The 24,816-nt window shown below is 39.2% G+C and overlaps 1 protein-coding gene across 1 annotated transcript in view; it reads left to right on the forward strand.

Moving 5' to 3' along the window:
• LOC139721902 (breast cancer anti-estrogen resistance protein 3 homolog) overlaps window positions 1-24,816 on the forward strand; it is a 75,168-nt gene that overhangs the window by 40,233 nt on the left and 10,119 nt on the right. The window contains exons 4-7 of the mRNA XM_071633229.1: window positions 13,183-13,306; window positions 15,844-15,949; window positions 21,725-21,752; window positions 22,557-24,035. Of these exons, the coding sequence (XP_071489330.1) occupies window positions 13,183-13,306; window positions 15,844-15,949; window positions 21,725-21,752; window positions 22,557-24,035 (1,737 nt within the window). The remainder of the gene's footprint in view (window positions 1-13,182; window positions 13,307-15,843; window positions 15,950-21,724; window positions 21,753-22,556; window positions 24,036-24,816) is intronic.

Here is a 24,816-nt window from a genome sequence, read left to right on the forward strand (position 1 = left end):
CAAGTTAAGCTAAGGTATGTCTTTATTACATTATTGATATAAATGATTTGCATCTGATGATTTTTTTGAAGAAACAAAATAAAACAACAGACGCTTTAAATCTGTCATATTTGGTATTTTATTCTCACATGAAATAAGACATACACTGCTGTCTGCTTTTATGCAGCATCAACTTTAACCTAAGTTGGTAATTGCTACCGTTAAGGCATCCTTTAAAGGGATGGTACAGTTTTGGCTGAGATCTAATTTCAGGTTTCTAACATTCTTCGTTGAGTTAATGAGAAACCTCTTATGAAATATGAAAGAGCATGTAATTCTACGAGGAATTCAACGTTTATTTGATGAAAATTGTTTCTGAAATGGCTGAGATATCAAAAAAGGGCTATTCTAATAAAGTGTGGGACCCACACTTTATTACGATCGCTTTGTTTTACTTTGTTTTTTTTTTATGTTTCAGTCATTCCAAACCCTATTTTCATCAAATAAACTTTGAATTCCTCTTAAAATGGTATGCTCTGTACTATTTCATAAGTGTTTTCTTGGTATCTCGCAAAAAGTTAAAAGCCAAATTATCATCTCCACCAATACTGTACCATCCCTTTAAAGGACAAGTTCACCTTCATAAGCATATGGATTGAGAAAATGCAACAATATTAGTAGAACACATCAGTGAAAGTTTGAGAAAAATTGGACAATCGATGCAAAAGTTATGAATGTTTTAAATTTTTGTGTTGGAACCGCTGGATGAGGAGACTACTACAGCTTGTGAGTCATATGCGTACAACAGTATAAAGAAAATGTAAAAGAAAATTCAACATATTTTCACTTTTTTCGCATAATAAAAGAGCACTTGACTTACCTCTTTCTAAAGGCAGGGGGAATAATATTACCCATAATATTTGTCGGTAACGAGTCAGGGGAATGTGTACTTTTTTCAACAAGATGGAATTTTGTGAAATTCTCCTTATATTTTCCTTATATTGTTGTACGCATGTGACATCTAAGTTATTCATACACTGCAGTAGTCTTCTCATCCAGCGGGTACTGTACAAAAACTTCAAAAATTCATAACTTTTGAATGGATTGTCTGATTTTCCTCAAACTTTCAATGATGTGTTCTACTAATATTGCTACATTCTCTCAATCCTTATGTTTATGAAGGTGAACTTGTCCTTTAAGGTATTCGACAATAGAATTTCATGGATCCAAGCTTTTTTTTTCTTTCTCTCTCTCTCTCTCCTCCTGCATCCCAGCCCCGCCCTGGTCGTATTTGCCACACGGTCACTCTCAAGGGGAAGTCATGCCCAAATTAGGAAGCTTGGTAGACAGAAATACCACAACTTCCCTTTAAGGGGGTTTACAGGGAGAGAAAAGGTCCCCCTCCTCTTCTTACAATCATCTCTCTGCATATCTCTTGTATTCTTATTGAAACGGTATAGAAATGGTAGTCATCTTATTTGGGTCTTCCCTCAATGTCCTCCAAATTTGGTCCTGGGACAAGCTTCGCATGCATGTGTGAAATTAGGGTGAAATTACTAACAGGCGTAGCTAAAGTAATGAGAAAAGCAAAGTGCCTTGCCTTATGACAAGACTATGTCTGTCCTCTGTAATCTTGGGATGTGGTGTTGAGGTGTACGTAGTGCTTCATTATGTTCCAGAACGTTCATCCGGCCAGTAGTGTTATGAGGACATGAGATGTAGACACCAAGGAAAGTGGATGAAAGTAGGCTTTAAATACAGGATATGTGCAATGTTGACATGATGAATCCTGAGGACATTGTACTGTGACAGACAGTTTAATATAGGTGCTTTCAGTGGACTAGACCCTGAGACAATAATTCCGAGGTCTGTCTTGTAGAGAAAAAAAATGTGATTTTTGAGTCATAGGGGGGATGACTTCATTCAACATTTTATTCTCCAAGGTAAAGCCAACTGCCATCATTTCAGTGCCCTGTTTTATCAAAAGATACAATCGATTATAAATTTCCCTACCACAAAGGCTGCCATACTTGCCATAGAAATGAACTATATATAATCAATTATAACTCTTCATAAAGCAGGGCCCAGAGGTGCCAAAAAGCACTTGGATGGACAAAATCAACAGACAGGCACAATTGCATTGTAACAATGTGCAAAAGTTCACAAGAGACAGGGAGGGCACTATTGATGAAAGAAGTAACCAGCCTCTGGCAGTGTGTGGCATTTGATGGTGCACATGGCCATGTTGATAACGATGATAACAATGATAACAATGATGGTGATGATGAAGATGATGATGATGATGATAACGATGATAACGATGATGGTGATGATGAAGATGATGATGATGATGATAACGATGAAGACGATGATAACGATGACGACGATGATGATGATGATGATAATGATGATGATGAAGATTTCATTATGGTTTGCCTGCCAACTCTTTCACAATCAGCTTGAAGTCACAAAATTTATGCAATTCTCAATGTTTCACTCTGAACCCCTCCCCCCCGAAAAAAAAATGAAAACAAAAGAAATTGTGTCCAAAATCCCTCACATTCTGAACATTTGATATGCCCAATCCCAATTTTCAAGATATTTTGACAGGTGCACCCACTCTATGGACATTGTATATATTAAAATCTTGAGAATAAGTATGTACCAGATTACACTATAATCAAAGTGTAAGATTGTCAAAGCTCCTTACCATGAAAAAAGGGAAAACCCCTTTCCACCCCCCCCCCCCCCCCCCCCCCCCGCTCCATCAGGCTTTGTTGCTCTGCTCCCTCACAGTGTCTCGCTCCAAACTCTAGCTCAAGTTAAAGGGAACCCAAATCCAAAGAGCATTGTGGATTGAGTAAGAGTAGCAACATTAGTAGAACACATCAGTAAAAATTTGAGGAAAATCACACAATTGATGCAAAAGTTATGAATTTGTAAAGTTTTGGTGTTGGAACTGCTGGATGAGGAGACTACTAGAGGTTATGACATATGAGACACAACAATAGAAAGAAAATATAAAGAAAATTCCACGAAATTCATTTTTCATGAGAAATTACACATTCCATCAAGTTGATAGTGACATATGTTAAGGCTAGCAATTATTCCCCCTGCTTTCTGAAAACTAATTTTTAAAGTTTTGTGCTCTTTCATAATACAAGAATAGTTAATTTTTGTGGAATTTTCTTTATATTTTCTGTATGTTGTTGTCCACTCATACGTCATAACCTCTAGTAGTCTTCTCATCCAGCGGTTCCAACACCAAAACTTTAAAAATTCATAACTGTAGCATCGATTGTCTGATTTTCCTCAAACTTTCACTGATGTGTTCTACTAATATTGCTGCTTTCACTCAATCCAAATTGCTCTGTGGGTTTGGGTTCCCTTTAAGCAGCCCTGTCATGGTGCTCTCATTCAAAATGATCTGATTTCAAGATACAAACATACAAATGTAGAAATGATTAGTATAGCATATTTCTTGAAACAGTTCTGTCATAATCTGAATTTCCCAAGCTGCTTCATCGTCATGACAAATGTTTCTTTTTTTTTGTGTGTGTTTTTTGAGAGAAATCTTGCAAAATCATTGGAGTTGAAGAAGCATTGGTCATCAGCACCTTTTTTTTTTCAAGATAAGAGGCCCATAGTTTTGTTTTCCCTAGATTGTGAGGTTATTTTTAAAAATATTTTTCAGTTTAGCTCCTCTCAAAGTTCATACAGTATACTAAACTATCAAATTTTCAGCTTATTCATGTAAACAGAAAGTCTATACCAAGTTTTTGCATGCAAGTCATGTGATTGTCTTTCTTTTTTTTCAGTTTATCATGTGACTTGTTAGCATCGGATTGGAGCTAATCCATCTGAAAATGAAGCAAGTGCCAATAGTGTGAAGTAAGGTGATGGGATGGGGGAATAGGAGGGTTGTGGCTGCAGTAGGGCTTTGCAAGAGTGTCTGATGCTTTGATTTCTAGCTGTGTAATCTTTGTGCGTTGTGATGATTATTATGATATGATCTATAGTATATTTTTTCTTTCTTTAAATTTTACCAGTTTGGTACTGTAATCAGATCAAATCGATGGTTATTGCACTAGCATGCCAGGTGTGCAAGAAAGGAAATACATGAAGGGCTTCTAGTAACCTTTCTTATATCCACAATCAAATGGGGGGAGGCACCCAATGATGCTAGCGAGTTGACACTCGCTCGGCATTGCTAAATTGAAAGCTTTCGGTTCTGTTTCATACGCACTTTGAGATCAGACTTGTGTAAATATGGGTTCAGTGACTGGGTGACCGCCAAACACGCTGCGATGATTTCAACAAAATATTGCCATTGTGACTGAACCACTGAGGTGGGCCAATGAAGCCATTCCCTGCGCAAATTTGACAGTCCTTGACTTCCAGAGAAATCGCTAAATGGCGGAGGTGTTGACAAACAAAGATAAATCGATCATCCAGATGAAATCCTTGCTTTGCTATTATTCTTCCACAGCGGTAGAAATGCAAAGTCAGAAAAAAAAATTATGAAAAGGATTTTTTTTTAAAGGTCAAATATTGTAGTGAGGCCAAACAGAGGAAGGGTGTCACTGAAAAGCTGTACTTATTCTTTGTGGAATGGCAAAGCAATAAACATCAACTTTGCCTGCAAATGTTGTTTTGGACTTTGGACGTACTGGTATAGTCAAGTCTTAAAAATCAAAGAACCTGAAAGCATCCAAATCTCTGAATTGCTGCTGAAGTAATTAGTAAAAAGAACAAAACGGAATAAGTACATCTAGATGAATTGGAAAGAATTGAAAATGACTGACTGAATGAATAGTAAGTGAATACTGTCAATGATTTAATTGATAAATTAATATGTGATTAAACCCCAAGATGATGATTTCCTCTTGAAACAGTGCCTACAGTTTGTGTTTGAGGAAGCGATTGTGCTGCAAAAGTGGGTTTTCATCTGAAGATGTTGAAAAGGATTCATGGAACCAGCCTGATATAGGTGAACTAATATTAATTCACTCTGCAAGCTGTCATTACAGATTGTAATAGTCAGTGGAACACAATTGAGTGGACTTTCGTCATTTAAAAAAACAAAAAACTTTTGACCAGTGAAATCACCTCTAGTATCCGATATATCAAAGGTTGGTTTGATCAGGGCTTGGAAAACGATAATAATCCAGAAAAATATGTAACTTTTGGCCATCAAGAGTGATTTTGTCATAGGTTTTCCTTCTGATGAGGACTTTCAATCGTGTGTTAAATTGGTGAAGATGATCCAATTTTAACATAATATAATTTTTATATCTTTTTAAAGCTTAGAGCTTACTCTTTTAAATCATGTAGGAAAGAGGAAATCAATTTTGACCTACTTCTCTCATGAATTTTGAGCTGGGTGGTCACATTTGCCATCTGAAAACGCTCTAAGGAGACAAAACGAACGCCTCATCCTCCCCCCACCCACCCCCTCCTGCCTGGCAGAGTCTAGATAGAAACTGGGATGAGCCCCTGGTGATGAGGGCAAGGAGTAGACAGCATCCCCGTCTGTCTAAACAGATCAATTACTGGGTGAGATGGTAGAGATCTGTTTAGGGCTCCTCAAGATCCATTAAAGTCTCTGCCTGCCAGTGTTATTTGGCGACAAAGTGTTGACCGTCCAGTCTCTCTCGGAGACCTTTAAGTGCTGGTTTGCTTCATATTTTATTACAAAAAAAAAATGTAATAAAAAAAAGCTAATGAAACTTTTCCTCCCTTCCTTAACTATTACCCCATCTGCCCTTTTTTATTCTACTCTACTCTTTTTTTCTATCTGTCAGTCCGTCAGTCAGTTTGTCTGTCTGTCTGTCTCTCGCACTGCTCTATATTTCTTCCACTCCCTTATTGATAGTCTGGTTTTGAACTGGACTGAGGACAAGGCCCTTGTGGTTGTCAGACCACAATATGGTGTGCTTCTCTCTCTCCCCTCCCCTCCCCTCCCCCTCCCCAAAACCTCATTTTCTCATGTACAGGAGAGTGCTTAACCCATTGAGGATGAGTCCCTAGTAAACTCAGGCAGGTGTCTATGGTAAATGCGTGTTGTAGCAATATCAAACCGTCCTCAACTGGTTAATTTGAAGCACAGTAATGAGGCATTACTAGAATCGTGATTCAAATTAAGCACTCTTGACGTATGAATGCAAACTGGAATCATGGAGGCTGATTTGAATCGTACTTTCAATTTTGTTTCAAATAATGGTCCGGAGGCATTTTCCAATCACAATTCGTCAGAATTACATAATGAAATAGTCATGTGATGGGATTGGTCTTAAAAAATCATGTTTTGGGGGGCAGAGCTTACGGTGACCTTTCAACTGCTTCCAACATAGAAAATGCACTCCTCAAGTGCTCACACTGCAGTCAAAGCGCAGGCTACTTTCTGCTCAAGAGTGATGAATGGGAACTTGGAAAGAAGTCTGAACGCCCCTCCTTGCTCTGAAATTCAAAACTGCAGAATCCGCGAAGCCTTCCTTAGTTGTATGAATGGACAATAACTTGAACCATAATTATAATTCTGCTTGTAATTCAGCATTATAATCAGGGACGGATCAAGGAATTCTGTAAGGAGAGGGGGGTGCAGCTAATATTTCTGGGGCCACTTCCGGGTTTCATTTCATTTTTAAAACATTATTATTATTTTTTATTTTTTAGTGAAAAATAAAGGGGGGGGGGGGGTGTGTGTGCCGGTTGCGCCCCCCTCTGGATCCGCCACAGTTATAGTTACCTTTCTCAATAGGTGTGAAAACGACTTAGATCTTCAACAGAGCATCGTGAAGTATTTTGGAGTTAAAGGTCTGTTTCTGCAGACAAGGGAACGGCAACAGTTAACATTAAAACACTAGTGATTGATAACATGGTAATCATTACCCTGTGTTGATTGTGATTTGTTCTGCTCGAAATGGTATTAGTGCCAGGATGTTATGAATTCGACTTTACTTGCATTCATGGATTTAATGATGCCTGACAAGCAAGAGGCTGACAAATCGTAGCTGTAATGAACAAACCTCAAATATTTTGTGCTCTAGTATCCTGACATTAACCCGTTGAGGACAGGCTAATTTTGCTACAGCACACATTATTCCCATGGACACCTGCCCAAGTATACCCATGTACAAATGTACTTGGGACTCATCCTCAACAGGTTAATTTTCCCTGTGGAGCCTACCAGAATACTGTACAAGCATATGATCCTTTTGATATGGTAATTTTTTTTTATTTAGTTTTTTCATTATGCACTGCATTGTTTAAAACCTACAAGGTGTACTTGTAAACATAAAGTGTGAATAAAGCTCAATCCACTGTTAACTCACTGAATCTGACTATTTCTATTAAGTCACTGTTCTCAGTGATTCTTACACAGAGATCAGTAGTGTTGGCAGATGGGCAGGAGATCTCCAGCGCTGAGGGTAGATATCACTTGACCAAACACTAGAATAAAACTGGTGAGCCAGGATGACAAGCATTTACACTGGCCTATAAAAACCCCAAAACAACAACAACAAACAAATGGACAAACAAACAAAACTCCCAAACACCAACCCTGAATAAAACTTCTGAGTGTTCAAAGATGTCTTTTCTTCGGAGAATTTGCAATTTTTGCTCACATACCAGTTGTTTTATACTTGGAACTTTTAACGAAAAAACAGAATGTGCAGAAAAGCTGTGGTTTTTTGATGGCAGTGTGAGTTAATGCTCCAATTGTTACAACATGTCTCTTGGTGATTGCCTTATGGAAGTAAACCAAAAATCTGTTGGGTAGAAAGGTTTGCTCATATCATTGTGCCTTTGATATTGAAATCGAAGTACAAGTACTCTGCTTATAGCCTCTGTGACTGTGGGCTGTAAGTGTCCCCAGACTTTCCTCAGTGGTGGAGAAAAACTGGTTAGTCAGTTTGTTGGGAGTATCAATGTCTAGCACTGTGCATGTAAACAATATGCAGCAGTGTGCCTCGGAGCGTGCTGCTTGCGTACTTCCGCAAGTATTTGTCAACAACTCGCAACTGCACTTTATAGCGTGAATTGCCAATAACGGATTAATTGAATTATTTATACTGCCTCCTTTCCACATAGTACACGCACACAGATCTACAATGCAGTGATTCATATGACAGCTCACAAACCACAATGTGGATGCTTTGTTTCTTGTGAAATCTACTGCGAATGTGATGCAATATTGACTGAACGTAACAGGAGTTGCATATTATACAGTATTTATGCAGTTTTTTCTCCCTTCTATCAATGATTTTTCCGGATGCTGGGGCATTCATGCTCCACAATGGTGCTGTATTGAACGGTACTGCAAAGCTGCTAATGATTGAAGAAGCAGCATCAACTAGGCATGTCTTACCAGACAATATTATATGTACTTAAAGAAGAAATCCTAAAACTAGTAAAAGGGCATTCCCATCAGGGGGACCAAAAAGAGTAGAATGCCTTGAAAGCTAGTATCCTGCAGCACAAGATAATAGTATGAATCAGAAAAAAAGAAGGTGTGGTGTCTTTTTCTTTTTCATTTGTACTTGCAAAGTGGATTTTTTTTAAAATAACTTTTTGACAAGAGTTTGTTGTGTGGTTCTAGGAATGACGCTGTGATTATCAACTTAGCACATATTTAAGGAGTGGCCACTGGCAGTTGATTGCCTGTGAAACATATGAACTCAGTAAGTTGACTGAAGAATTCATTCCTCAGAGTAAGAAATGAATTGCAACCTCATACTTCGGGGGGGGGGGGGGGGAGGGGGGGATGAATTAAAACCTCACATGAATGTTTGCTTTTCTACTGGCAAACATTCTTCATGGTTAAAGGTGAACCTATTCATTTCTTTTTAAATGAAAAGCACACATTCTCTGAGGCCGATGTCAATCTCCATGCATTCTAGAAGATCAAGGTCAAGTGCCCTGGAAGCATTGAGGAAAAGTTTTGTGTAATTCCTGTTTTATTTCGTTGATGTTGTTCTAGATATTTATTGTGACATCACAAATGTTGTAAGGAGAGATCCCACCAGAGAGGGTAGTGAGTGGAATTCACCAAACTCTAAAAGTTCACAATTTTTGAAGGGATTGTGTGATGTTTTCCTCAGTTTTTTTGCCTCCTGAAGTGTTTTAGCTAGTGATTGTGCATTTTTTTCCCTGAGTCCACATGCATACAAATATTTTGGAAGGACTTGCCTCAAAATTGACTATCATACATTGTGAAAAACAGAAAGATATTTAATGAAATGAAATGTACAAGATTTGTAAATTAAAATATTTTTGTACATTTAAAACAAAGAACCACCTTTTCAACTAGACAATACATGGGTGATCACAGTTGCCAGTTTGTATGAAAAATTCGTAATGACTGGAAGAAAAAAAATAGTCTCTGTGTTCAGCCCACTTTGTGGAAGCATCTGGATCATCCATGAAGGATAATCTGACCAGTGGATGTTGGATTGACTTAAAAATTCATTTTTTTAGTGATTTGATGGTAATTATGGCAATGAGTAACAAAGGAAGTCATCACCACAACCTTGTAAGGATATTTCCTCTCTCCCATAAATAATGTTACCTTGATATCAATGGCCTTTCAAAAACAAAGGAAATTGCATTGTATATTAGCAGATATTGTATGTTATAAACATAACAATCCTTGTTTCTCATATTCTTTATTCTTTTATAATAAAGGACATGCTAATGATCCTGCTATTTCATAGTTTTGTTTTCTTTTTCATTAGCTCTGTATACTTTTTTTCCAAATCACTAAATTGAGTTATGAATACTTCCAGTGTAATGATTTTTTTATCCCTCTCTTCTTGTTATCCAACAATTTGTTGCTGACGTTATATTTTGTTCTTTATTGAAGGGTAATTGGATTGTTTTTTGTTTTTTTTTTCAAGGGAATAAAAGTACAGTAGGGTTTAATTTATTAGCTGTTATGAACAGTGTTTGCATGTGTGATCTCTGCAGTGAGATGAAAAAAAAATCAGAAACCGAGGACTGTTTTAGTGACATTTAGTAGAAAAGGTCCAGCTTTTAATACAGACATGGGCCATGTACCCACTTTGTGCTGGTTCTGATATGTTGATATGTGGCATCAACGAGGCACTAAAGTTTTTTTTTTCTTGTATTTTTTTTTCATTCAATTTGTGGGTGTGGGTATACGAAATTCTCAAGGAGATTCACTGCCCCGTGATTTGTTCTGTTTGTGGAATGGATATTATTGTGGTTAAATCGAGTCAATCAAAACAATTTGCAGCTGGGCAGATTCTCCAAATTAGGTAAAAAAGCAGCGGTTTTTGAGAGCTCAACGTAAATGCAGCCACAAACCAAGTGATGTCACAGCTACGTCATCCTTTAGTCAATGATTAGCTTACCTTTCAATGCTCACATAACAGAGAGAATTGTCTGATTGATTTGTGGTTTCTCTAGTAGCCGTCCATTTTTATTTGTGTACATTTCCTGGGGGGGGGGGGGGAGGGCAGTGGTTTGTTGTTTATCAGTTCCATTTTTTTCTGTTTTTTTTTTTTGGGGGGGGGGTGGGGTGGATGTCCTCCTTTTATAGTCACGAGCATGCAAGCTTCACCATGTTATCTGATTAGAGTATGTCATATGAATGCAATGAGTCCAGATTTCTTTGCGTCTATGTTCTGTTTTTCTCCTTCAAATGCCAAGATCTAACAACTGTTAGCCCACGACAGTTGTGACATTAGCTCATCATCTCTATCTGCAGCGGTGATCAATGACGATATGCATAGTATCGTCGTGACCGATCTATTTCGAATGAGATTTAATAGTGGAACCCTCCGCTGCTGATGTCATCCTTCGTAATGAGCCTGTATCACAACACTTATTCACAATAGCATGTATTGTCCACAGACATTCCGAGAAGAGTGCTGGTAGTATGCTAAATAGTCTCAGTGTATTGATTATCAGCGATGAGTCCTTACTTATTGAAGCATACCAGCCACCCCACCCCCCTGCCTTCTTTAGTCTCATTCCCAGACCATTTCTGTTTTATTCACATAAAGGATGCATGATATATTTAGTGCTATGAAAGCATACCATCATGCAGAATGGATTCCTCTCCATTGTTGTAGCCGTAGTCAGTTTAAAGACTAAATACATGTTAGGATGGCATGTATTTAATCCAAGGATATGACAAATAGCCCTGTCTAGTGTTTGTAAGAAGACTAGCACTTAACTTTTAAGGCAGAAGAGAACCTATCCGTGCATAAAGAGGTGAGATAGAATAGAGGATTCTGTTGAGACAATTGGAAGGACGATTACGCAAACTGAGAGCTGGACATTAAAAGGCTTTAAAGCCTTGCAGTATGCTTCTTAACTGGAAGTGGAATACTGAATTAAGGACGTACGTCTTACATAGCTCAAGCCCAGGCATTGGATTTTGATGTGTAGTCTTCCATCCAGAACGTGAGCTTTTTACAGTGGGACGGAGTCCTGTCGTTCCAGCACGCACGGCTAGAGCAAACGGATGTTGAAACAGTCGAGCGGATCTGTAAACTTGGAAGTCATTTTCTGAGGGGTGAGGTGCACTTGCAGGAAAAAGAAGAAAAAAAAAAAGAGAAGGGGGCAAAATTCCCCAAATATTTTATGTCTGGGGTGAAAAAAAAATTGTTCAAACATGCCAAACAGGGTATTGAGGAATATGATACAAAGCCTTAAATGGCCTCTTTACGTATGCTGCAAAGTCAGTGATCTGAGACACTGATCCTATGGAGTTTGTTTGCATACGCTGATGTCATTATATTTTCATGCCGTATGATTTACATGATCTCTGTGTGTGTAGGTGTGTGAAATATCTCTTGTGAGATCCAAGTCCTGTATAGTGCACTTGTGGTCATGGTTCAAAGAATTGTGATGTACAAGGTTGGAAGGGTAGCAGGAAGTTTTGGCGAATCAATATGTTGCACTTGGAAGAGAGCTGCGCGAATCTTTGTGGGTGGTCTACGGGAGGCAAATACCCAATGTAGCCTTCGATAATGACAAATACTTGAGAGATGAACATATGTATCATACATAATTGGATTATTAAATCATCATATTAAACGTACATGTGTAAGTATTTTAACAAGAGAAATTTGATGCTGATATGGTTAGGTGGATGAAAGGCTCAAGTGAGCTGTTGCAATCGCTTTTCTTCCGTCGTGCATTGTGCGTAAACTTTTCACATTTTCATCTTCTTCTTGAAAACGTCATGACTGATTTTCACCAAACTTGGCAGGCAGCATTCCTAGGGGAAAGGGATCTCAATTTGCTTAAATGGGTACCTTGCTTTCCTTGGGGGCCCCAGGGGCCCAAACCTCCCAAATTAAGGAATATTCAATAATATTATTCTCTAGAATCAGAAGTGATAGAGCTCTAGGTCTCTTTTTTTTTTTCGAACTGCATTGTCAAACTTTCTATGTACAGTGTATTTGGCAACTATTTGTACGAGTGTGATGGAATATGCAAATGGACACCATGTCCCCAGCTCTCAAAGTTACATTCACCCCCCTCCCCCCCCCCAAGTTTGCAATGTTCTGAAGTAAGAGTCTGCATGAATGCGTGGAAGGTGAACTTGCGATACACGGGTGAACGCAAGACCCCTAGGTGGGCCCTAGGTGGGATCTTGTTTTCAGGTGTGATGTGAATACAATGCAGTTTTGATTATATATGTTTGTTTGTCCTTGCAGATCTGTCTGCTTGACTCTTTGACAGTATCAAATACTTTTGTGTGAAGGAATGTATACAGCATGCAAACTAATGTGTAATCTCTGCCCCATATCTGTGTGTTCCAGAAGATTAACTGTTTTCCAGAAGGCAGCAGTCTAAAGTGCATTCCTACACAAGTACCTCTGTCTAGCCTTACCCAACACTGCAAACAATGAAGGGATTTTCAAAGGGCTCACAATAGAAAGGCCAGATGAGTGTAACAATGCTGTTTTGCATTGCAGTGGTCCTTGGTATGGTGGTATAGGGGTAAAATGTGCTTTAGTAACTGTCAGTCGAAATCTGTGTTCTGGTTGAGCTGCATGATGTATGGATGTTGTCACAGCTCGGTGTTATTTATATAATTTTCTAGTCAAAGCTCAGCACTGTTTATGAATTATTCTGGTCAGCCACTAGAGCCGAGTGACATTTGCGTAATTTTGGGCCCTATTCTGATTGTGTGTGTTTGTATGCTGCCCCTCGTCTGTACAGGATTTACTGCACTGGAGCGAGAAAGATCTGCTGGACATTGGAATACGCAATGGTGCGCACCGCGCCAGATTGGCATCCAACCTCGTCTTCATTCGGGAAAAGCTGAAAAGGACCAGCGTAGCTGGTAAGGAAAGCACACATATGTACATACTGCTGTATTTACTGTATGAATGAGAGTATATAAACAACAAGGTGTATATTTAGGGGCGCAATTCATGGTAGAAGTTACAAAGTTTTGAGATTTCACATTTCTGTACAACGTGAGTAATCTTCTCCTTCAGGAACTTGTTTATAGACTAAAATTCTGTTTCCCCTTCCCCGCTTGGAGAAGCTGAGTACTGTCAAAGAAACATGCTTTTCCTCAATTATCAAAAGTATGTATCTACATGGTAGAAAGCATACATAATGATTAAATGAAGATCAGATGCACTGAATTATCTTTAACAGACATTTTACCTTGTCTGCATCCTTAGAGAGGATATTCGGAAAAGCGTGGGATGATTTGTTTGATGAACACCAGATCTTCCGAAGGAGAAGACGTCTCAACGCAGTGGTCAAATTGAGAGAAAGCCCGTAAAAGATTAATCAACTGATTAAACAATATTATAAAAATTGAGAAGTCACAACAAAGTCACAACTATAAACAGAGCTTATTTATGTCTGACTTGATGAAAGTCAATTTGCCTGTCAGTTGCTATAAAAACGACTCGACAGTAGAATTCATTAATTTGAAAATATTACATCTGTTTTGATATATCAGGAAGCTATCGTTTTTATCATCACTCCAAGCCTTTTGTTAATCTAGATATGACTTTTATGTCATTTTCATGTCTTCACGAAAGAAACACATTCTTTACAATTCAGCTTAAATTTGATGAAGAAAACTTCTCTATTAGTATTACTTTATTTTTTTCAGACAAAGTGAGAATAAGGAAAATTCATGTCATATAGTACAATATATTGATGTATATATAATCCTTTTGTGTTATCTTAGCCTGCAAAACATGGGAGGAGTAAGATGCAGAAGAGGCAGTATAGTTTAATTGAGCTTTTAGTAGGATCAACAAGGAGGACAAATACTAGTTGGAATCAATCATGCATTGTAATGCACATACCAATATTTTTGCAGCAGTATTGCTGGTATGTGCCAATTTGGTGTTGATATTCTCCAAGGCGTGAAAAGGCTGTCTGTCCTTAACCCGTTGAGGATGAGTCCCGTGTAAACTCGGGCAAGCATCTATGGGAAATGCGTGTTGTAGGAAAATCAGCCCATCCTCAACGGGTGTATTAAAGATGGTAGGCATCTTTGTATGCCTGAGTGGAGAGGTTATTACAGGTTCCTCCTGTCTCTCGTCCTACAAGGGTGTCAGGATGTAGCAGGACATTTCTTCGGGTAAACGGTCCCCGGGGTTTCCAAGTAACCCCCTTGAAGATTTAGGGAGATTATGCTCTCTGCTCCCTCGTGGCTTCAATGACAGGCTCAGATGTGGAGAGAGAACATGCAGGCCAGCTTCCCCAGTCTCAGGGCAAATTATTTTGGATGCTGAGCAAATTGCCTCAGAGGAAATTTGGCCGTAAAGGGATTCAATAGTCACCAAACTCATCTAATAAGTCCCTTCACTATAGAGGTTTATCATGTTGGTTTTCCTTCTAATGCACTGAAAGAATTTATCATAGTATTCAAGGTAGAAGACATCTCTTAGCATATCATTCTTATGGAGGATGGTGTAAATTAAAAAATTGATTCATTCGCCGGTGTCAAAAACAAATAGATTTTATTTCATCGTCTCGGTTTGAGATTACAAGCTAATATCAAGGAGAACCTGCTGATAGGCATGAGTTTTGTTAATGCCAATGTGTGAGATTGCAAAATGACTGATTTATGGTATTAGATTCAGAGTGAGGGTTTTGATCAATAAGAATTGATTCATTGCCAGTAAAAATCACAAAATATGCAGGTAACATTACAGTTTCATTTGAGATTTTGTGTGGACCATTCTCATGATTGAGTAAGAACTCTAGCCCTGTGTGCTGACTTCGGCTGTGTTTATGTATAAATGTGTCTGTCTTGAAAACTGTGACTTAATGCAGTGTTAACGCTGACATCACCACCAGCGAGTTATTGGCATGTATTGTCCATGGCATTTTACAGTGGTGGTTCTGAGAGGATGAAGTTGGTCATTACTGTAGAGGCAAAATGGAACTTCTCATATTTCTTGAATTCTGAGTAGTTTGTGAAATATTGCACAGGAATTAGAGGACAGATTAGATATGAACCAATGTGTGTGTGTGTGCGCTTACCCATTGTGGAAAATGAGGACATACACACAAAGTTTACATTTAAACCGAGGACACCCAGCGAACAGAGGATGTCCTCGCATTACAGACCATTCCAGACCATTCCAGACGGTCTGCTTTTGCATTTAGGGGTACATGTTTGTTGGTCCTCGGTTGTATGGTAATATATACAAATGAGTCCTCGGTTGACAAGATTCCTACTTACACACAGGTCCTTGGTTATGTGGTGAAATTCTTGTGGGTAAAACATGTCCTCGATTTCCACCATAGACGCGTATGTATATGTATATGTGTGTGTATGTGTGTGTGTTTCACAACAGTTTGACAACTGTGTTAATTTCTTTCATTCAAATCTCTTTCCAGGTGCTGCTCTTCCGCCTCTGTCGTCCACCCCACCGCGATCACCCAGGAGTATAGTGACCTCCGCTAGCCAGTTACCTCCGTCCCCGTCTAGGCTCTGCCGATACAGGTTAGCGTTTGACCACTGATAAGAAGACAGTAGATTTCAGCAAAGAGTCTGGCCAAAAATTAAAAAAGAAGTTGTGCCCATTCGAATAACAGTGACAGTTAATCCGTTTTAAGGTGTCAAAGTACACTGTAATATGTACCTCCTTTTAGAATCATCTAAATGATAATAATAATGATAATATTAATAATAATAATGATAATAATAATAATGATAATAATAATGATAATAATAATAATAATGATAATAATAATAACAATAATAATAATAGTAATAATGATAATGATAATAATAATAATAATGATAATAATAATAACAGTAATAATAATGATATTATCTTTTTATTATTATATTATTACCATTATTATTGTGATCACTTAGCATCACCATTATTGTTGTCATCACCATCATTGAATATACAGTACATGTAATTACTATCAATATGCAAACTGTTAGTTGCTTGTCATTTTGATTAGTCATTGATGAGTATTCATTGCAGTATAATAAACAGAGATTGTATCAGTAGAAAGTTTCTCAGTTCACTGGTCATTGAGGTGTTAGTGGCATTTCTTGAGTCATGTGATAAACTTTATTGTGATGAGAAATTTGGTATCATGTGTCTGAAACCAGTCGGCTTTTAAATAATGTCTGCCAAATGCTGCGCTGTGTTGGTGGCATTTCTCGAGTCATGTGATAAACTTTATTCTGATTAGGAATTTTGTGTCATGTGTCTGAAACCAGTCAACGTTTACATAATGTCTGCCAAATGCTGTGCTACTTTGGTTGCGAGGGAAAAATATTTGTGGGATAAATTCTCCTCCAGGGTTGGTTTTTCGCGAACGACAATGATCAATTAGTTCCGCTACTTCATGTTATGATGAGTGTGACTAATGACTAGTCCCTGTGGTCTTCCAGCATTTCTGCCAGGACGTAGGGGGATTCTTTGATTGATTTTGCTTACAGTTAAAATCTCTTTAAATCACCCCCCCCCCCCATTCTTTGATGGATGGCAACTTGTTTTCCTTGTGTTTTGCTGTTTGAATAGTTTAAAGGGGAACATGAGAGAAAAACAAAATTATGGTAGGCTGTAATAACTGCATATTTACACCGTGCCAATGACAGTATTGAATCTTCAAACAGGGATAAAAAACCAAAAAAAACCAATCTTCCCTTTTCCTTTCACAGAAGGACAGTCGCAGACTTGTGCATAGATTGATGACATCAAAAGTAGGCTGATTTTTCATGCTGCTGGTGTAATATGCTCTTAATGACAAAAGAAAGGAGAAAAAGACAAGAAAGGAAATAGGAACACACCGCATAATATGTTATATCCCCTGCAAATAAGTTTGCATGTTTGATATATATGTAGTCTAATACTCTCTTTCCTAATCTACCCAATATTTAGTGTTATATCCATGGGATGGTCTTTTACCTAGGAAATTGTCAAACCTCAACCATCTGGTCACATCTGCATTGCAGACAGAATGAACATATGATTGTAACCCCTGTCTTTGTCACACCATTCATTCACACAATTCATGCCTTATCTCTCATTTTGAGGAAGCATATATATTTTTTTTCCATTAATTTGATTTAGGCTTATAAAAGAGGGACACCTCTGCATTGATCTAAAGAAGATTTGACGTCACTTCAGTGGAACAAACACACTGAACCTCTTTTGTTTACCCCTCTGTCATTCTTTAGTCTCAAACTACTCTGAACTTGTCTAGTTTGACCCCAAAACTTGAATCAATCAATGACCTTTCGACTTGGGAGGTATTATTTGACTTGATTGATTGATTTATCTTCTCTGAAGTTCTTGAACTGAAACCGATAAAATGAAAGAAAATGAAACACAGTGAATTGAGAGCAGTGTCCCTAACAGGTATAGATAATTTTCTAGTCTTATCTTTCTCGCTCAGGTCCATACTGGAGCACATTTTATTACTTTAGAATAGAACACACCCTTTATCGATTTCTTAGAAACATGGGTGCTCAATTGTAAATACACTCTTATATTGTATAGAGATGTGATGGTATGCAAGAGGGTTCGTTCTCATTTCGTGTTGTTTCTGTCTCCGTTTGTGGTGGCTTGTATTGGATAACCACAAATGTGACCTCATGATACTGCAACAGCTTTTCATGGTGAAAATACTCAATGAGATGAAGGTTTGAACATTGACTGTAGGGGGCCTCGGGAGATACATCAGCTGGAAGATTGAAGAGGGATGCCATCATAGTGGCCACACCTATTGTATCAAGATAACCTTGTATGTGTTTGTCGGTAGCAATTTCACAGGACTCCTACATGTAGGTGTAAAATCTAGTTATTTTGATCAATGGAGTCACTTTAACACGTCGTGGTTATGAATAAAGAAATTACAAAGTAGTAAATAAGATACACCAATATCCTAATGCAACGTAGGTCTGAATGCTCCCACTGAAGTGGTTTGTACAGTATATGTCAAACTTGTGTTTAGTTTTATGTCATCTTTTACCCTTTACTGACAGATGGTGCCTTCTGCCATTCAGTTTAGTACTATAATGGAGAATTCTGAAATAATTGTTTTGAACAGTATTTTCATGTTGTCATACGGGATGTTGTTCTCTTAAATTCACTAGGCTCTGTTCCATCTACTCTCTAGAAAAAAATGAGTGAAAATTTTCACTCTTGAAGGAGTGAATACAAAAAAGAGTGAATTTAGAGAGAAATTGGAGCGAATTTCGAGTGAAAATGTTCGTTTCACTCGTTTTAGAGTGACGTCAGGGATCACTCCAAAATCTTCGAGTGATCCCTGAGGTCACTCCAAAATGAGTGAAAATGAACATTTTCACTCAAAATTCACTCCAATTTCACTCAAAATTCACTCTTTTATGTATTCACTCCTTTAAGAGTGAAAATTTTCACTCGATTTTTTAAAGAGAGTATGGCTGCTTTGCTGCAAAGGGCTCAAGGCTTTTGTAGTGGAGGATTACAGCAATGAAAATACCCTGTTCTAGTCTGTGGTGAAAAAGGAGCGGAAAAGAGAGACGGGGATGGAAGGGAGGATGAGAAGAATATGAAACAAATCTTAACCTTCCCTTGTTCCCCAACACCACTTCCATCTCCCTGTTGTAAATTTATTGCTGTTTATGTGTAAATGTTAAACAACTGTGATGATTCTATTTGATTCAAATCAATTCAATTTATTTATTTTTTTTATATCTGTTTATGTGTAAATGTTTAACAAATTCAATTCATTTTTTATTTCTGTTTAAAGTATGTAAATGTTATTAAAACAACTGAGATGATTCTATTCTATTCAATTCAATTCAATATATTTTTTTATTTCTGCAGAAAAAAACATACAGAAAATTCAAAATGATCTTGAGTACACAACGAAAAAATAACATGAATAAAGTAACAAAATATTATACAAAATGATCTTGAGTACTCAATAGTGAACAGTACGATGGAATCAGTGGTTGATTAATGATGTGTTAGGGGTTAATAAAATGTCTTATGTAGCCATTCAATTAAGCTTTGTTTTTGTTTTGAAGAAAAAGGACTGCGTAATTGCAGACTTATGATACCATTGTCTGCTGATAATTGGTGCAGTGAAGTAAAAAAGAAAGAAAGAAAAAAAAGATTATGACCATTATCATATTTGGGTATGGAGAAAAGACTAGACTTCTACGTTTTTTGTTCTTTTTTACCGGAAGAGGAAATATGGATAACTTTGTGGTTATGTTAAAATGGAAGTTGAATGTAGGAGTGTAATGATTTATTTGTTTTGCATTGTTTGTGTGTACAGTAGGCTGGTCGTACAAAGTCCATAATTTTGCAGTATTGCCCCTCATTGACACAATTTTAGGTTGTTATATGTTATGAGGGTGCGCGTGGGTGAAGTGCTATTTGACCTGCTGTGGCTGTTCGTAGAAGTAATAGTGAAAGCAAGCAAACTTAAAGTTTTGTGGAGATTGTCTCTGTAGTATTGGAGACTGTTCCAGATATGACCAAAGATAGCTGATTATGATGTTTCCGAGAGAGAATCAAATTGCTTGTGATGAAGCCACTGTAAGAAGAGATCATTTCCATTGCAAAAACACCAGTTGAGAAGTAGTAACTTAGCAGTAGTAGCAGTACTAGAAGTACTAGATTATTGAAGTAGTTGCATACGATCTGTAAAAGTGGTAGAGTTAGAACTATCACTATTAGTAGAAGTGGCAAAAGTATTTGTAGTAGTTGTAGTAGAATTAGTCATCATAGTTTTAGCGAAAAAATTAGTAAGCATAATGATGGTCAACTAAATACCTGCCAGTCCAATCTCTTTGAAGCTGTGGAAATGTGGAACTGGTATCACCTCTTCCATATGAATCAAATAACATATATTTTGACCAATCATATCAGAGGGAAACCAATTCATGATCCGTTTCTCCGTTTTGTCGTCGGTCTCTGTGACACAAACAGACTTCCTTTAAGTTGGCAATCGGAATGCAACTCTGTGGGTCGCTCACAGGGAGTCGGCATTCCGGATCTGTGATAGTTGTCCTATTTACAGGTGTAATGGCAGGGGAGATCGTGGAAGTATTACGTACTTCCACTTTGTACAGCTAGTCTTGTTGGTCTGCACTGCATGCTCCCCAATGGCGTGGATATGTCTTAGGTTTTTGGGGTTGTTGTTTTGGTCTTAAGTGATGCCGTTGTGTATCTCTCTGTACCTCTGCAGCTTCTGACCAAGTTATGACAAGTGCATTGTTATTTAAGCTCTGTTGCAACAGGAACACAATTTTTAATTTGTTTTAAGACATTAAGAGATTTGCATGTATTGCTTGATGCATTGAAGGAGATTTCCTGTGTCCTTATCATTGATCCTGTCATATCAGCCTTCAGTTTCGTTCTTTTTATTTTGCTGAATTCTGCATGTAGGCCCCATGTGTACTGGTATTGCTTGTGTTAGGATCATCAATAGTGTTGCCATAGCAACTGTAGCCATGACATCTGCAAGCTTTTGCATGATCAGAGGAGATAAACGGGTTAGAGGAGTTAGGTCCACCAAGACTAGCCAGTAAAGGGGGGAAAGATTGATCCTGCTGAGACAAGGTCATACCACCAGCAACGATCGATGACTGTTGTGGTGTTTCTCTTAACGGGACGAGCCGAGCTGAGTCACAGGCCAGACTCAAGTTCATCTGATCACCAGTGCTGCGTGGTATTGACTGACTACTACTGGCTTCCACCAAATCAGATGCACGTGTGTGTGTGTGTGTGGCATCCCGTTAGCTCTGGAGCACCAAGCTCTCACAAGGAGGGACGAGATTGTGAGTTTTAGTCGGCTGTCTGGGTTTATCGTCTTGGCTCTCGTGTTTCTCAGGGTCTCATGATTTGGACCTCGTGTCATAGATGTGACTCTTTTTGCCAGAAACGGCCAGATATACCTATACCTGTGGATGTTCTCTCCTCTCCCATTTTTTTCCCCTTTGATTCTGTTTTGTTGGGATTGAAATGCAGATGTCATTTTGAGTTCCCATAGTGTTTCTAGTGTTTTGATGTTTACCAGAGTTGGAATGGGAAGAGGAACAGCGCACATCTGCAAATCTGATCTTGGCAAGTGAGCTGTTTGCTGATGTCCTAGCCATGAATGTCTTGCAGTCACGTATGCTTTCCTGTCGCAGGTAACTTGGTAGACATCGATTATTAGTTTGTGTGCAGCAATTTGTATAGCATTTGGTCCTCAACACCTACAGTAACTCATTTTCTCTCTCTCTTTCCTCTCTTCCATGCACTTTTGTCTGCAGCTCAATACCAGAAGACCAACTCAGTAGGGTGAGTTTCTAATCAGTCCTTTTCTACGGTGTCTTTGTTATGCTCCAGTGACCATTATCTGGGGAATTTCCTTTATATGACTTTAAACCACTGATATTTTGGTTCAGCTGTCCAGAGTAATTCAAGAGTCTTTAGGAGATGACTAATCTCTCTTTTGTGATCCCTTCTGTAACATGTTTTTTTTTAATAATATGCAACATATTTCAGAAAACAAGCATACATTGAGAGATAATTCACTAAAATGTGAGATTTTTATTTCATCTTTGAAGTACTTCTGTGATATAGCAGCTCTCATTTCTTTACACCATCTTTGCACTGGTTGTGGTTGTCATTGCAGAGTAGCCAAGTCTCGCTGAAAAAAACAAAAAGGAAGAAAAGGAGTATATTTCCACATCCTGACAAAGGAATAGTAAAGTTTCCGGACTTTGGAAGTAGTTCTGCCAAATGAGATGCATGTACATAAAATAACTGTGATTTTGACGTGTGAGTAATGTCAGCCCAGGCAATGTACTTGGGATATAACTGCTTTACCCACATTTTCTTAAGGACTATAGAGAAGTGAAGTGATTATGTCAGTCTTTTGTTATAGTTTGGGTTGGAACTAAGTGTCAACATAAACACTTTGGCCAGGTGACATAGTGTAGAACTAGTTTCCATGGTGATAATTGGCTAAAGCACCACACTTTGATACTCTGTGAGTACTTTATACATTTATCACATGCATTTATTAGGAAATACTGAACTCATTCTGCTTCGCGTCTTTCCATTCTTTCTCATTCATACGTTCTTGCTGGTTTTCCTCAGACCCCGCCCTCACCCATCCGATCCAAGATGAGTCTGCAGGACCTGTCCCCGGAAGACCTCCGCAAGCAGCTGGAAGAGGAGTTCAAGCTCCCGAGCCATGACATCCGGAGCCACGCCTGGTTCCATGGCGGCATCAGCCGTGACAAGGCGGAGAAGCTGATCTGCGAGAACGGGGACTTCCTTGTGAGGGACTCCATCTCGAAGCCAGGGAACTTTGTGCTCACTGTTCGGTGGAAGGACGCCCCCATGCACTTTGTGATCAACAAGGTGGTCCACAAGGCCCACTCACCCTATGCAAGTGTTCAGTACCAGTTTGAGAAAGAGTGCTTTGACACTATACCATCACTCATTAAATTTTATGTAGGGAGTGGTAAGCCTGTGTCGTTGGCATCGGGAGCCGTGAGCCAACGACCCATCAACAGGACTCAACCCCTCAGTTACACGGACAGCCGGTATGCTGCAACGAACAAACTGCCGGCATCATACATCTATGGTACATTGCAAAAGAAAGTTGTGACCCCGCGCAGGGGGTCCATGAATGGGAGCGACCCCCTGCGGCAGAGGTCGGGGAGCAACCCCGCCTCGCTGCATATCGTTAATGGTGGTGGGGAGAAGCAGAGTGTGAATCGTGCTGACAGCCAGCCTTTGCTTGGACGGACTTCGCCCACGCACAGGCCAGGCCCCACTCACACGATGCGAGACCATGTGATCCACGTCAGGACGGGCAGCGAGCCCATCTTGAGTCCCAGCAGAGATTACGCTCCCATCGAGAGCGATTATGCGGAGACCCGCCCGTGTCTGAACACCTCTGCCTCTGATGAAGAGGGGACTATGCCAGGGGTGAGCAATGACACCTCTCCCGGCACACCTTCAACAGGGAAAGTGCCAGGTGTTGTGGACGGACTGGAACCCAGTGTGCCAACAGAAGAGTCTCCTGTGACAGACTCCCGGGTAAGGGATATGCCACCATCAGGGACGCTTGCACCTTTGCAGACGAACACCCTTATGAAGCCACCCATCAGAGAACACATCTACAGCGAGATTGATGCTCTTGATGACGTGGAGGAGAGACCCACTCCGGTCCGCTTCACCATGCTCCATGACGAGGACTCCAAACCCATCCCGGCTGAAATCATCCAACCCCCAGTCTCGACAGACACGGTGGACGGAGAGAGCCTGGATGTCAAGCCCCGCAAAAAAGTGGTATCCGGGACGCGATTCTCCGTGCTGGACAGCGACTATTCCCGCGTGGCCCAGCGTGTGTCTCCAAACCACCTTGAGAAGATCCCGGACACGCTGCAAACAATCCTGCCAGTCAGGGAGACGGAGTCGGTGTTCCAGCCCCAGGATTTTACCAGTTCACTGCTGGAAGCGGAAAGCAAACCCCTGGACAAGACCTGTATGGACACTGTCAGGCGCATGCTCCTTGAGCTGAATCCACTTGCACTGGCGAGGCATCTCACTCTGGTTGACACACAGGTAAATGAACCATCTATCCTTGCTAAATGACAATGGTAAGATATTCCATCACTTCCCTTTGGCCTCTTCTCTGTTCACAATAGATCAGGATGCAAATACAGAAGTATGAGAAAAATTGCTGATAGCTTTCTAAATGGTGCAGAGTATAGCGTGTTTATTAAGAAGTTTGTACTGGATTATAAAATTCAGTACAAATCAGCGGATTTATTGAGATTGTCTGGGGTCCAACCAAGTTGACCCTTGTGAGCAATTTTACTGTTGTGGTGGCTCTTCTTCTTGATCTTCTTCTTTGTGTAATACCAATAAAGAGATGTATTTCCTGTATATGTGTGCCAGAGTCTAGAGTTACCACAAGTAGGCCCTGGGCAACCCTGTTTGGCAAACACGCTGAATAGACACACCTGCTTCTAGTTATCCCTGACAAGGGTACAAACCACGGAACAGGAATTCAACAGAGCATTCTTGTATGAAAACAGGGAAGTCATTTCTCAGTAGACAAGTCATAGGATCTTGGGACTTTACTGAGTGAATACTGTATGGAAATCTCCAGTGGATGGAATTTAATTATATACAGATAATAAAAGAACCTACATAATTCATTGACAAATAATAAGGAGCACACTTGACCAATGCTTTGATCTTCAATTTATGCTATAAACTCATGTCCTTGTGTACGTTGCAAATGTGTATGAGTCCTGACGGGTCTTGCATAGACTAAGAGATACAAAAAGTTTTAGCTTTAATGTCTGTTTTCATGTCTTGATTTGTGCAAGAATGAATT

This window comes from Diadema antillarum, unplaced genomic scaffold (assembly GCF_040938485.1).
Source record: "Diadema antillarum isolate AM-2024a unplaced genomic scaffold, OU_Dant_1.0 scf00000151, whole genome shotgun sequence".
Classification (NCBI taxonomy): Eukaryota; Metazoa; Echinodermata; class Echinoidea; order Diadematoida; family Diadematidae; genus Diadema; species Diadema antillarum.